The sequence below is a fragment of the Salvia splendens genome, chromosome 17 (genome assembly GCF_004379255.2).
Source record: "Salvia splendens isolate huo1 chromosome 17, SspV2, whole genome shotgun sequence".
Lineage (NCBI taxonomy): Eukaryota > Viridiplantae > Streptophyta > Magnoliopsida > Lamiales > Lamiaceae > Salvia > Salvia splendens.
In genome coordinates this window covers 2,111,535-2,125,676 of record NC_056048.1, presented here as the reverse complement: position 1 = coordinate 2,125,676, position 14,142 = coordinate 2,111,535, and the positions used below count along the sequence as shown (strand labels likewise).

Here is a 14,142-nt window from a genome sequence, read left to right as displayed (position 1 = left end):
GCACGAAGATTAAGAAAAAATGTGTAATATATTAAATAAAAAGATAATAAAGTAGAAGAGAGGATAAAAGTAGAGAGAGGGAAAAGTAAGTGAGAAGAAAAATGTTGACTTTTACTAAAAAGATAAATTACTCCACTACTATAGAACGTACCAAAATGATAAAATGACTCTACTAAACTACTTTATTGTTTCTTTACTTAACTCATTTAACACAATTTATTTTTAAATTGCGTGCTGAAAAGCAACAACTTCACTATAGAATGGAGGAGGTAGTAAATCCTAGTAATTCATAATGGCAGATGAGTATGAAATAAGGTTTGAGTATAACAATATTTTGGTAAAATAATACTCCCTCAATCCCCTAATAGTAGTCGCTTTTTGACCGGGCACGAATTTTAAGAAATATAGAGAAAAGTTAGTTGAAAAAGTTAGTGGAATGTGAGACCCACATTTTTACATTGGTTTTATAATAAAATGTGAGGGGAGTGAGTTAGTGGAATGTGTGGCCTAGTATCATTTATGGTAAAAATGAAGTGACTCTTAATGGTGGACGACCCAAAATGGAAATTAGCGACTCTTATTCGGGGACGGAGAGAGTAATTCTCATTTCTCATACCGACTTTTAGGTCAAAATACATAGTATGACAATTTCCTAGTTTTAGGATACTTTATATATCATTTTTAAAACTAGACCAATTTGCACCTAAAAAGCAAGGTGAGGGCCTACTAGCAATAGTTCATGTTGAAATTTAGCATATTGTTTGTCTTTAGTGCTTTTTGAGTGATCACGTTTCATAAATTCAATTCATATCTTTATCACATTTTGGTTTGTTTTGGAGTGAAGTAATGGCAATTAGTTTTAGATCCTTTTCACAATTGGTGTTTCCTCATGCTCATGTGCACCATTATTATTGCTTTCCCCACATATTATTCAAAGTGATCTGTCAATATAAATTAATAAATTATTTTAAATAGATTAGGACTAAAATGCATAAAATGAATTAATAATTGCTCACTAAAATGGATAGTGATTGGGCCCACATGGTCTGGTCGATGATGGTTGAATTGATGTGGAAATCATAAATGTGGGCCCCGCGAATTGGGACAGGTTTGCCCCTGTATATGAAGCACAAAGTACCATAATTTTGAGATTTTAATATTTTACTTATATTAATATTATCCATGAATGTTGAATGTTTACATCTTTTTTTAGTGTATTACTACTGTACAGTACTTCGTACTTTTATAATTCTTACTCTTGATAAAAAAAAAATAATGCCGCATAGAGGATTTTGATAAGTGTTGTGATTTTACAGTCTTACACGTTGTAGCTACATACATAACGCACAAGATGTTAGAGCATCCGCAATGGGACGGACGATAGGCCGCTCGATGCCTCGGGCGCGCCATCGTCCGCCCACCCACGGTGCGCGAACGATGCCCGATGCATCGTCCGCGAATGATACGCGGACGATAGGGCATCGTCCGCCCATTGTGGGCAACGCAGACGATGCAACGCGTTTTCATTTTTTTTTCTCGAATTTTTGTCTATTTAAACTTCGTTTGTCTTTCTATTTTTCATACAAACATTTCTCTCATCTCTCACCTTCCATATGAATATTTCGATAATCTCTCACAAACAAAAATGAACCACGACGACGACTGGAGTACCTCGGAGGGCGTTAGTCGGACCTTGACGCGAACCTTATTCGATGCCGTCAATGACGCAATGACGGATTGCTTAGCCGAAATGCAGCGCGAGGAGGAGGAGGAGGAGGCGGCGGAGGCGGAGCAGATCCCCAGGCCTATTTGACGTCGGACATTTGTCCGCTGCGAACACGCCGTAGCTCACGAACGTCTATTTGCAGACTATTTTGCCGAGCAACCACGGTGGGGCCCGACTATTTTTCACCGTCGGTTTAGAATGCATCGTTATCTTTTTCTCAGTATTGTCCAGACGTTGGAGTCACGTGATGAATATTTCCAGTATCGGGAAGATGGCCTCGGTAGACACGGATTTACGCCGTTGCAGAAGTGCACGGTTGCACTCCGGCAGTTGGCCTACGGCACCACGGCGGACATGTTCGACGAGTACCTTCACGTCGGGGAGACAACTGGCCGCGAGTGCCCGAATAGATTTTGTAGGGGAGTTGTGGAGGCTTACAACGACACATATTTGAGAAAGCCGACTGATGTGGATTGCCAGGACCTGATGAAGATGCACGAGACGACGCACGGCTTTCCTGGGATGCTAGGGAGCATCGACTGTATGCACTGGGAGTTGAAGAATTGTCCGAGGGCGTGAAGAGGCCAATTTACTAGTGGATACAATGGCAGCCACCCGACCATGATCCTCGAAGCCGTCGATGACTATCGGCTATGGATCTGTCATGCTTACTTCGGGGTAGCAGGGTCGAACAACGACATCAACGTCCTCAACTCATCCACCCTCTTCACCGAGCAATGCAATGGCAACGGCCCGACCATCGAGTTTACTGCCAACAGGCGCCAATATCACATGGGGTACTATTTGGCCGATGGCATATACCCAAGGTGGCCTGTTTTTCTGAAGACGATCAGCTGCCCAATGGGTGAGAAGAGAGTTTTATTTGCCCAAAAGCAGGAGGCGGCGTGGAAGGATGTGGAGCGGGGGCATTTGGTGTGCTCCAATCACGGTGGGCAATAGTGAAAAGGCGGACGCGTCTCTGGTTCAAGGAAGTCACCGCCGATGTCATGTATGCATGCATAATCTTGCACAACATGATAGTCGAACACGAAGGTGGAAGCGTGACCGATTGGGTCATTGATGGAGGTGGATCTAGCTCCAGCACAGCGACCGCGCCCCACGCTCGAGGATTACCGACGGGCTTCAATGAGGTTCTGTCTAGACAGGCCTCAATGTGAAACCAACAAGACCATGCTCAGCTCATGAACGACATGGTTGAAGAAGTTTGGGCCCGTAACCGCCGTCATTGAGAACGCGTATTTTTTTAATTCGTATTGTAATGTACTATTAATTTTAAATGAAATGAAAGTTTTTCCAATTTTTGTAGTTATTTAAATATTCAAATAAAGAAAATGCTTAGGGCAGCCTTTAGGGCGGCTTATAGGGCGCCCACTGCAGGTGGAAGGGTAAGAGGATAAAATGCTAACGTGGTGCATAGGGCGGGCTTTAGGGTGCCACATTGCTAATGCTCTTAGAAGGTTCCGCTTTGGCGATAGAGCACATTAGTTTTCGCTTTATAAATGAATCTTGAACGCTGATGAGTGCACTAATATTATATCGATAAAGGTCATTATATTAAAATAGTATAAGTTTTAGTTCAATAAGAATGAGGAGGAGTATTATATCATTATATGTGGAAGTTAAGGTTAAACTTGTTTTTCTTTTATCTTACATATTATTATTAGAGTGATCAAATTTGCAAAATAAGTAATTCTTTTTTTAAAAATTTCTCCTACTATTTGAATTAAATGATGAAAATTTAAAAAATCTTTCTTTTATTCTTTGTGTAATTTGGAATGGTATTTAAATAATACTCGTATATAAAACAAGAGTTTATTTGACAAAATGAAGGTTCATAGCACCCTCTTTGTTACAATTCATTACTTTATTACTACTATTAGTATTAGTTAGTAAGAAAGTTTGAAAATCAATAATTAACGTTGGGTAGCCTAATTACTTTGACTAAGTTAGTGCTAATCTCAACGATATTTTTACACTTACTATATTTCAATTTCCTTATTCTAGTGCTATTGCGAAAGTCACATATGAAATGGTAAATGCGATATTATGAATCTAGTATTATAGGATATATAAGTCAATATTAGAAGTTGAAAATTTTCACACATTGTTTCTAGAAATTCTTTTGAATTCAAATAATCTAAATGAAAGTAATGACCTTTTACTATTCCAACGTTCAATGTTCATGTCTCACGTTTCTATGTCACTTGAATAATTCTTTAAATTTTAAGTGGGATGTACACTAAAAAGTGTAAATTAATAGACACTTAATTTCCTTTTTTTGAGTTTTTCCGTAATGAAGAATATAAAAAATAGTAGACTTTTTTTCTTTGATTGAAAAAATACTCTTTTATCTCGAAGAATGAACGGAATCTAGTGCTCGAATACATTATTTTATTCAGTCCTACTATTTCTGTAAAATACATTTTCTTTAATTTTCTTTTCCAAATTTATTCTCCACCTTTTGCGTCTTCATGCTACGAATATTCTCTCCGTTTTATTTAATTTAAAGATTTATATTTTATATTTTTTTATCTGATATTAAATGAATATTTCACCAAAAAATCAAGATAAAATAAAAAATGGTAAGATTGAATAAATTTATAAGATGTGATAGAAGTGAAGGAAGCAATTTCCATTTCTTTGAAGTCGTCCATATGCAATCTTTGTGGAAAAGCATGTTAATAATTTATTTTATTACGAATTCCCTTTTTGTTGGTAAAGTTGTTAATTAAAGATTAGTCGTAACACAATATTTTCTATATAATATTTTGACACTTACAATTTCTTGTAATTGACTAGCACTTTCAAAGTATTCCACTAAATTCTTCCTTTGATTCTATTGCCCCAAATTGATAATGGGAAAAAGATGAGTGGCATATGCTCCCATTAAGTAATCTTTATCACATTCTTGAAATAATTCCTTTTTAAGCTTTATGAATGAAATCTATAGATTACCAAATCTTTCATATTTAATTCATCCACCAAAATTGTTTCAAAATCAAAATATTAAAATAAAGGCCCCTCCATTTTTTACATTCTCCCCTAACATAATTCAAAAGAGGAAGACATCAATACTATTATGGGGTTTTGGAAAGAGAAAGTGACAAATAAAAAGAAAAGAACACAAAAGAAAACACTCGAATACATTGAAATGTGACATTATGATGAATTGATGAGAAAGAGAAAAGATGAAGACAAATAATTGAGAATTAGATGGCACAATTATAATGGCATTGATCCAAAACCAAGAAAAGACATCATCATCAAAATGCCAACCTAACAAAAACCCCACATTTTTATCTCCTAAAATCAGCCTTTGTCAGATTTTTTTTGACAACCAAGAATTTATTGATCAATTATACCTATTCCCACTCTTGGCTACCCCACCCCACCCATCCACCCACCCTCCCTAATGAATTGACCCAAGCAAAGAATCCCAGTATTGTTGGCCCATGTTTGTTTCTGTACAGATTTATGATGAGAGCTTTTGTGGGCCCAATAGAAAGTGATTGCATAAAAAATTGTCCAATGTGCACATTTATTCCCATTTTCTTAGGTAGATCATATGTGAAAGTGGACAAAACCAGGCAATGAATAAATTGACCCCTATTATGGGTGGGGTGGGATGGGAGTGTTCAACCTTTTATGGGTTTGGGGACACATACAAATCTCTCTTTGAGATGATTCTTTTGTTGATGTTGATTTATTGCATTGTGATGACCGATAGATCCAGGAAACGGAACTGGTGAGATCAGACATAGTGGACAAAGTCATCATCAGCGTCGATAGATAGAGGTACTGTGGCGGTCGACAATAGCAGTGGATGTCGGACGAATAACGAAGGTGAACACTGCCGCACCGAATTTAATGTAGTCTTCTGACCCTTATAAGCATGGACAGATCTAGCTTATTGCTAGATGGGGCAAATGCCCCTGCTCATATTTAACCACACATATATAAATATAACTTGCTATAACATTTTTTTGTATTAATCTTCCATTAATTGCCCCTTCTTAAATGTTTAAATTATCTTAATGTATATTTTTGCCCTTGTTACTAAATTTTTTTGGCTCCGTCCCTGCTTATAAGCCAGTTGTGGATCGGTCGACCCCCCGACCCCACCTGCATCCGCTATTGATTGTGAGAGGGGGATTAGTGGTGATTAATATACTTTGTCCATACTCCTCATAATACATAAAACATTTTTATGGTGTTTTCTTTATTTATAAAAGGTAGGTTCTTGAGCTTTCACATCCTTGTAAGTGAAGAAAAATATGAAATGGACCCTCCAAGAATTGTGCCTTGAGGGCTACCAAATTGTGGAACAAAAGTGAATTGGAGGTAAAGGTAAAGGTATTTTTAGTTTACCCCATTCAAAGTGGGAATCCAAAACCCCAACTAAGTTGAATGATTGGGAAAAAAGCAATATCTTGAAAAGAAATCACACTTCTCCAAAACCCATAGCATTTTTATGGTCCACACATCATATTCCACCACCATAAACACACACTTGTATGAATATAAATATATTTGTATTTTCACATAGTGGAAACCCAACTCCTCATCTGTATCTTTGGTACAATGATTATGCCTACCTTTTCATAGTACAAAGTACTACACAAATCCTGTTACACCAAATCATGACAATGCAATTTGTCTTAGTGGAATTGATATTTTTCCACATTCTTTAATTTTTTTTTACAAAAAGTGAAAATGATGCACACAAAGGCAAGAAAAAAAGATATTCTAATGGAAAAAGAGAAGAGTAGTGGACTCCCAATAGCACCATGCATAATTTAAATTACACTTTTTGTTTCTTTTTTGCCCACTTTGTGGAGGAATATGAATCCAAGATAGTGCCATTTTCACTATAAAATAAAGTTCACAATATCAAGAATTTTGTTGCCTTTGTTGGGTATATGGATAGACCAACTTTTTCTTTTTTCACCCAACCTTTTTCACTTTCTCTAATAATCCTTAATTTTGTAGTATTGTTTTTAGCCGCAAAGTGATTAATATGTTAATACAGCTTAATTAGATTCTCTCTCTCTGATGGGCTTTACTAGCAAAGAAAGTAAATATTAATGGGCCATTACTATATTGGGTGTTAAAATCATTTTAATGGGCCATTTAAATTCATTTTTTATATTTGGGTCATTCAATTCAATTTAATTTGATCATATGTGCTGTGGTTTTATTCTTGTTATTATGATTTTAAAGTGATAAGTGATATGTTACAAACAACGTTTGTAGTCTTTTAGCAATAGTATAAGTCGATTAGAGTTAAATAAACAAATATCTAAGTTTTGTGTAGTTTAATGTGAAGTCGTTTTTTTTTGTTACATCCTATTGATTAAATTCTTATTGCATTCATACAAACATACCATTAGTATTGTAAAACATAATTTATGAACCAAATTTCAATTTTAATATATGGGCAGATATATGTTTTGGGCTTCAGCAAATGCTGTGATTATTATTACTCCTACAAAGTAATGCGACTTCACATTAAATGGGCCGAATATGTTTTGTTTGGGCCGTTTTTATTTTGAAGGCCCAATTACTTAATGACTATGCTATTCTAGAAGGTAGCTGAGCTCAAATGTAAATGAAATTAGCCCTAGCTTGTTTAATAACTAAGGGCAATCACAATCGTTGACAATATATGATCGGGCCTGAGTGACACACAGATCACCCATTAGGGGGAGCGATCTGGGCCCTCTATACGGACTGTATAGAGGTCCAGGTTGCATAGAATTAATCAATCAGTGAACGCCACGTGGTAATGAATGTTAGAAAATTTTGAATTTATTTTTTTTTCTTCTTCTTATATTAATTTTTATGGTTTGTAGATGTGATATGAGAATAATATAAGCATGATTCGAATTTATAGTCTTTGCTATGGATGTCCCAAGAGATTGAGGCCAAACTACCAAAGTATATTTGTGAGTAACTATGGCTAGGTGAAGATGTAAAAGAAGAAATAATTACAAATGCAATTATTTAGGTGGTCTCTGTCTAAATTCTTATTCTCTCAAATTTCAATTTTTTTACCTACTATACCTAACTTTTTCCATGAAATGTGATTGAGTGGACTCACTACTAATCCTATTATCAACACATTTTGTGACTTACTTTATTATACGATTGAGACAGTTCGACGTGGTGCATTTTTAGAGCACCCGCAACGGTTTCGTTGCGGCGCATGGTTTCGTCCCGGTTCCGTTCCCATTCCGTGCCGGGTGCCGACGGAACGAAACGCGGCACGGTCTGTGCCGCCACGCGCTTCGGCGACGTGGCGCTCCCCGCGGCGTGCGTGAGTCCCACTCGCCGGCCCGCGAGTGGGACACGTCACCTGCTGACGCAATAATTATTTTTTTAAAAAAAAATTGATTTTTTAATTTTTTTTATAACGGTAATATTACCGTTTTTTTAACTTTTTTTATTTATTTTTATTTTTATTTTCTTATTCTATAAATACTCCTACTTCATTCTCATTTCACACACAACCAACATCATTTCCTCTCCAATTTTCATATTCAATCTCTACACAAAATGTCCGGCGATGGCAACTACGGCGGTGACGGCTCCGGTGGGTGGGATCTCAACGCGTTCGGCGATTGGCAGACCATGTACAACACACTTGGGCGCCGTCGGCCGCAAGGGACGAAGGCGGCGAAGGCGGCTAGAGCGAGGAAGGGCCGAGGCGAATCAAGTCAGTCGGCTTCGGGATCAGGCTCGCGGGGAGGCTCGGACACACTTATGGTGGCGTACATAACCGCCACAATGGCGGACCCTTCCCGCTTCTCGTATGCCCAATTCACGGCCTGGTGGAACGGAATTGTTGCTATGGCAGCACAACTTGGCCTTCCGACTCCCCCTAAACCTCGACCGCCTCCGGAGGATGATTCGCCGGCGGAGTAGTTTTTTTTATTTTCCCACGTTGAAGTGTGTGTTTTTTTATTTTTTTTAAGTTTAAGTTTTAATTTTTTTTAATGTTGTGTGTTTTTTAATAAAGTGTGTTTGTTTTTTTTATTAAAGTGTGTTTATTTAAATTGAATTGGGTTGGAAATAAAAATAAAAAATGAAATTGAATGAATAGTAATTTAAGGAACGGTTAAGGAACGAATAAGAAACGGAGGGTTGCAGGTTCCGTTCCTTAGTTAAGGAATTGAGTAAATAAGTACAGTGGGGCCCTCAAATAGTGGTTTAAGGAACGGTTTAGGAACGGTATAGAAACAGCGTTGTGAATGGCCTTATACTAATAATTATAACAATAAATTAATACCCATTGATGATTGGATATTTGGTTGTATTTTTTTTCTATTATTTGTTAGAGGGTTGATAAATTTTAGCAACTAGTTTAACGACATTCACTTGTAGAGGTGGTTACATATCCTTTTAATAGTTGAAGTTCAAGTACAATTGTTTTAGTAATAAGTCATACTCCGCCCTACTTTTCAATAAATTATTCATGCTTTGTAAATGTAAAACAAATGCTCTACCATCTCATATTAAAACTAAGTTCGGCGTGAATTTTAGGAAATATTAATTAAAAAATAAATAAATTATAAATATCATATTTATATTTATTATAATGATAAATATTAATTGAATAAGGTAGTAAAATATAAAACTTACTTGTCATTTATATTTATAATAAAATTGAAATGTAATTTCTATTAGCGGACAAAGCCACGTGATAAAATGAATCTCTAATCTCTATTGCCTGACAAACTTATATCAACAATGTTATATCAGTGTTCAATTAAGTTCCCACCAATATTATTTTAGATAAAAATACAGCAAAATTGCAATTAAAAAAAAATTGGTCAAAAAGCATTGAACAATGAGATTAACTAAATAGATGGCTGCATGTACTACCAACAATATTTAATTTTGTAAAAGAGAAATTTAGTCAAACAAATTTCTGTACAAAGTTATGACTTCTGACATTCAAATAGTAATTAAATTAAATTTAATATTTGTGAGTCCCACTTTAAGGATGCTATAATCATGATTATCAAGTACGGATTATTTAAATAGCACAATCAAACTATTGGATAACTGATTAATAGATAAAAAAAATGGTAACATCAGCTCTGTGAATATACCATGAAAAAGTGGTCTATACTTTCGAGTCCAATTAGGTTCCATTACTTTAAATAATTAAAACTTATTCATATAAATACAAATTTAAAATAAGGGGGTAATTATATACTTCAATTAAAATTATAACTATATTCATCGCATATAGAATTAAAACGTATAGAGAGATGTACCACACTTTATAGTTTTAACTTCGATTATTGAACTACCAATTATTGTGGTTGCAAAACTACCTACAGTTTATAATTGAGGACTGTTTGTTAATGTCAAAAAGGAAATTCAACATCTATTATTGAACTACCAATTATTGTGGTTGCAAAACTTTAATCATATTTAATAGTCATTTTGGTTTCTCTTTCTATTTTTTTTATAATAGTTATTGTTTAGTCATGCTCATGCACATTAATTTGGGATTCGGTAATTACTTAATTTAATTGCATCAATTTTATCAACCAATTGTAATTTGTGGTAATTACTTAATTTAATTGCATCAATTTTATCTACGAATTGTAATCCGGCCTAAGCATCGATCACCTGTAAATTTAAGTTGACCAAATCAATAGAGAGTACTCCTAATTACCAAAACATTATCATTTTAGATTAAAGTAAGCTAAGTGTTCAACAATTATTAGATAAAAATTTTAAATTAGTATACAAAAATCTGGTCAGAGATCTGTAATTCATAAATAATTAGTACTCATTTTTACTATATATTGGTAGCAAATAAAAAGGAGTTTAAGTCCGATTGAAATGTATTACGAAAATACATAAACAATAATAAATTATAGGAATGATTTGACATAAAATAAGCACGACAATTAATTATTTTAATTAAGACTTATACAAATAATACCAATATAGTGTGGTAGTACATGAGTTGGATTTAGTGGGAGATTACGCTATTAAATACTTTCGGCCTTAATCCGCAAGCCCGGTCGAGCAGGATTAATCGTATTCTGTCAAAAGGCGGGTTCGATACACATGTGGTTAAAAAAAGAGAGGAAAGATTCCGCAATAATCACTTGATTCTTCTATTAAAGATGGTATTTTTTTTGCTAAATTCTTGGATTTCTTTTGACATTTTCATCGTGGTAAAATCTCCAACTTCCTCTGCAAAAATTAAGTTGGATAAATTGAAAAACAATACAATCTGATCCAGAATTTTAGTCTTGCCACTACACGCTAATCTCACTCTCTCTCTCTCTCTCTCTCAACAAGGAAGAAAAATTATGGGAAGGTTTCATTGCAGACACAAATCAGGATTAGCAGAAACAGTGTCAGGTGATTAATTCCTTCGATTCCCTTCTAATTGGTTTCTTTATTATTGTATAATTCTTGGATTAATTATTTCTGCATACATAATTTTTTAATTTTACTTTGTTGGGTTTTTGCACAAAGGGAAATAATTTGTTGGTGGTGTGGAAAGCTTCTTTTGTGGGCTGAATTTTATGTATATTTGTTTTTTGTTGTTGCTTTATTTGGAAAGTTTGGATCTTGAAGCTGAATTGTAGTTCTTGAAAATCCGTACAGAATTCAGTGTGAAGACTGAAGATAATCTGAAATGCTGATTAGATTTTGGTTAGTATTTGGGGAATATCTTCTTGGCTTGTTAGCATATCATTTCCCCTATTTTTGTTGGAAGATAAAGATTCGATTTTTATTCCTCAAAATTTGGGGAATAATCTTCTTGGTTTGTTAGAAGATAAAGATTCGATTTTTATGTTTATTTCTGAAAAATTGGGGGATTTCTAAATATGGGAAATCAGTGAATAAAGAGATTCTTGGTGAGTGATTGGGATTTGGGGGTGATTAGTAGAGATGACAATGGAAGAAAGAGGAGTGAGTGAAGCATCGTTGAGGGCGGAAGAAGACGAAGACGACTTCAAGAGCTGCTGCGAAGACGAGGATGAATTGGATTTGAAGGTGGATTTAGATGAAAATGTAGTCAAGATGTATTTTAAGGGTGTGTCTGTTGCTTCCCCCGGTGATTCGGGCTCTAGGATGTCGGGAATCGGGGTGGTTATGGATAGGCCGGGATGTTCAGCCCCGGTTCGGATCCAGAAGAAGCTCGATTTCTATGTCGAGGAGCCGGTTGCAGAGTGTTTGGCATTGCTGGATGGTTTGTCCGAGGCTATACAGCGCGAGGCGAAGTGCGTTTTCGCCTTCACGGATTCTGAAATCTTGCATAGTCAGGTGAGGAATTGATGTTCTTGCAAATTAGTGATTATTTAAGATGTTTGATTTGAATAAATTTAATCAAGAGTTGTTTTTTTTTCCTGGTTGAATGTTGAATCTGATGTGAATTTATGTGTTAGATTGTTGATGAGAAGGTTGTTGAGAGTCCTCTTTTGGTGGCATTGAGGCAAAGAATCATGGAACAAGCACGTAATCTCGAGACGTTTGTGTTAAAACTCGTCCCGGCCAGCGACCTAGATAGGGCTTTGGGTTTAGCTCGAGTCGCTGTTGGTATAGTCTCCTCTTGTGGTGGTGTCGGGGAGGATTCAATGAAGAGCTGCTCGATCTGTTGTGAGGAGAAGCTCTCGTCGATGATGCTCTCGTTCAAATGCTCCCACGAGTTCTGTTCCCACTGTATGAAAACGTACGTCGAGGGTAAAGTGCGTTGCGGTCGAGTGCCAATCAGATGCCCTGAATCGGGATGCAAGTATTGTATCTCGGCTTCCGAGTGCAAACTGTTTCTCCCCGTTGCTTCGTATGAGTCTCTGGAGAGAGCCATCGGAGAAGCAAATATGTTGAGCTCGAACAAGATATATTGCCCATATCCTAATTGCTCGGTCCTGCTTGATCCCCGCGATTGCTTGTCATCGAGCCAGTCGGACAACAGCTGCGTGGAGTGTCCCGTCTGTCAAGGGCTCGTCTGCGTTGACTGTGAGGTCGCGTGGCATTCCTCCATTACCTGCGAGGAGTACCAAAGCCTCCCATTGGAGGAGAGGGACCTCGCTCGGATCTCGAGGCGCAGACGCTGCGATCGTTGCAGGACAATGGTTGAGCTAACTCACGGTCGCTACCACATGAGATGCTGGTATGATGATTTCTTGATATTATTGTTGACATGTTTAATAGCCGTTTAAATCATGAAATTTGGTCACATTTTGGTATGTCCCATGAAATTTAAAAATTGAAATATTAAATCACGAAGTTTCAATCTTTTCCCAATCATCCAACCTATATACAAAAAATGTTGGTCTTTTGATGACGTTCAAAATGACGTGTTTCATTAATATCGATGTGGAAACTTTAAACGACTACATTACTTAACACTACTTCAGCTAGTCGCGATGACATTAATTTCACTAGAAATTGTTGATTCGTGTACGAGAAATTGTTCGCTACGATTTTCGTTCATTATTCATGCGTGCGTGCTCGATTCTTCAGGTGCGGTCATGAGTTCTGCTACTCGTGTGGGGAGGACTACAGGGATGGGAATCGGATGTGCCGGTGCGCGTTTTGGGAGGACGACTTCACGGAAGGGATGGCCGCGTACCCTTCCCAGCAGCTGGAGCAGTGGGTGTGGGACTCGTTCGAGCCGCTCCCGATGGCAACGGGCGCGTACTCGGATCAAGAGCGGTCACAGCTGGCGCTGATTCAGAGGTTCCTCGCCGGGGGCTTCAGCTTGGGCGACGAGGATCCGCATCAAGCCCCTCCGCAGTGCACGGACTCGTATGCGGACACGATGAAGGATCTGCGCCAGCTGCCTTGGCTCGAGAGGTTCGTCTCGGTTATAAGCGACGACTTCTACGAAGACTACATACAATGAAGCGAGATATAGGAGAGGTAGAGCAACTCACTCTCACTCCTTTAGATTATCGAGCTCGTGTTCGTGTTCGTGTTCGTGATGTTTAGATTACGTCGGATGTATAACGGTCAAGAGATGTTTGCTATATGATTTAAAAGCAAAATAGATCACAATTAAATTGATTGTTCACTATTTGAGTTATTGCTTCTTATTTCATTCAAATCTCAAATCATACCAATAACACTTATAAATCATACCATAATTCGATTTTTTTTTCCTTTCAATTTTAGTTATTCTTCTATTCCATTTTTTTAAAGGAATTGTTATTGTAAATTGAATATAATTAACTAATTTAAAATTCCTAAATTACATCACATATCAATAAGTAATTCATACGTATTTTTTATTGAGACCGTTCCAAATTAAGTGATACAGTACATTATTAATCCCACATTCTTTCGGTGCATTTTAAATATATCAATATTATTTTCTCAATTCGTCCACCATTAATACTCCTATCTAATACTCCATC

General features: G+C 36.6%; 1 protein-coding gene across 1 annotated transcript; it reads left to right on the top strand.

Moving 5' to 3' along the window:
* The first annotated feature begins 10,942 nt into the window (after positions 1-10,942).
* On the top strand, positions 10,943-13,799 carry LOC121774981 (putative E3 ubiquitin-protein ligase ARI4). Its single transcript, XM_042171907.1, has 4 exons — positions 10,943-11,137; positions 11,387-12,049; positions 12,172-12,896; positions 13,250-13,799. The coding sequence occupies exons 2-4, from the start codon at positions 11,675-11,677 to the stop codon at positions 13,629-13,631; spliced, it is 1,482 nt and encodes a 493-aa protein (XP_042027841.1). The 5' UTR covers positions 10,943-11,137; positions 11,387-11,674; the 3' UTR covers positions 13,632-13,799.
* The last annotated feature ends 343 nt before the right edge of the window (positions 13,800-14,142 follow it).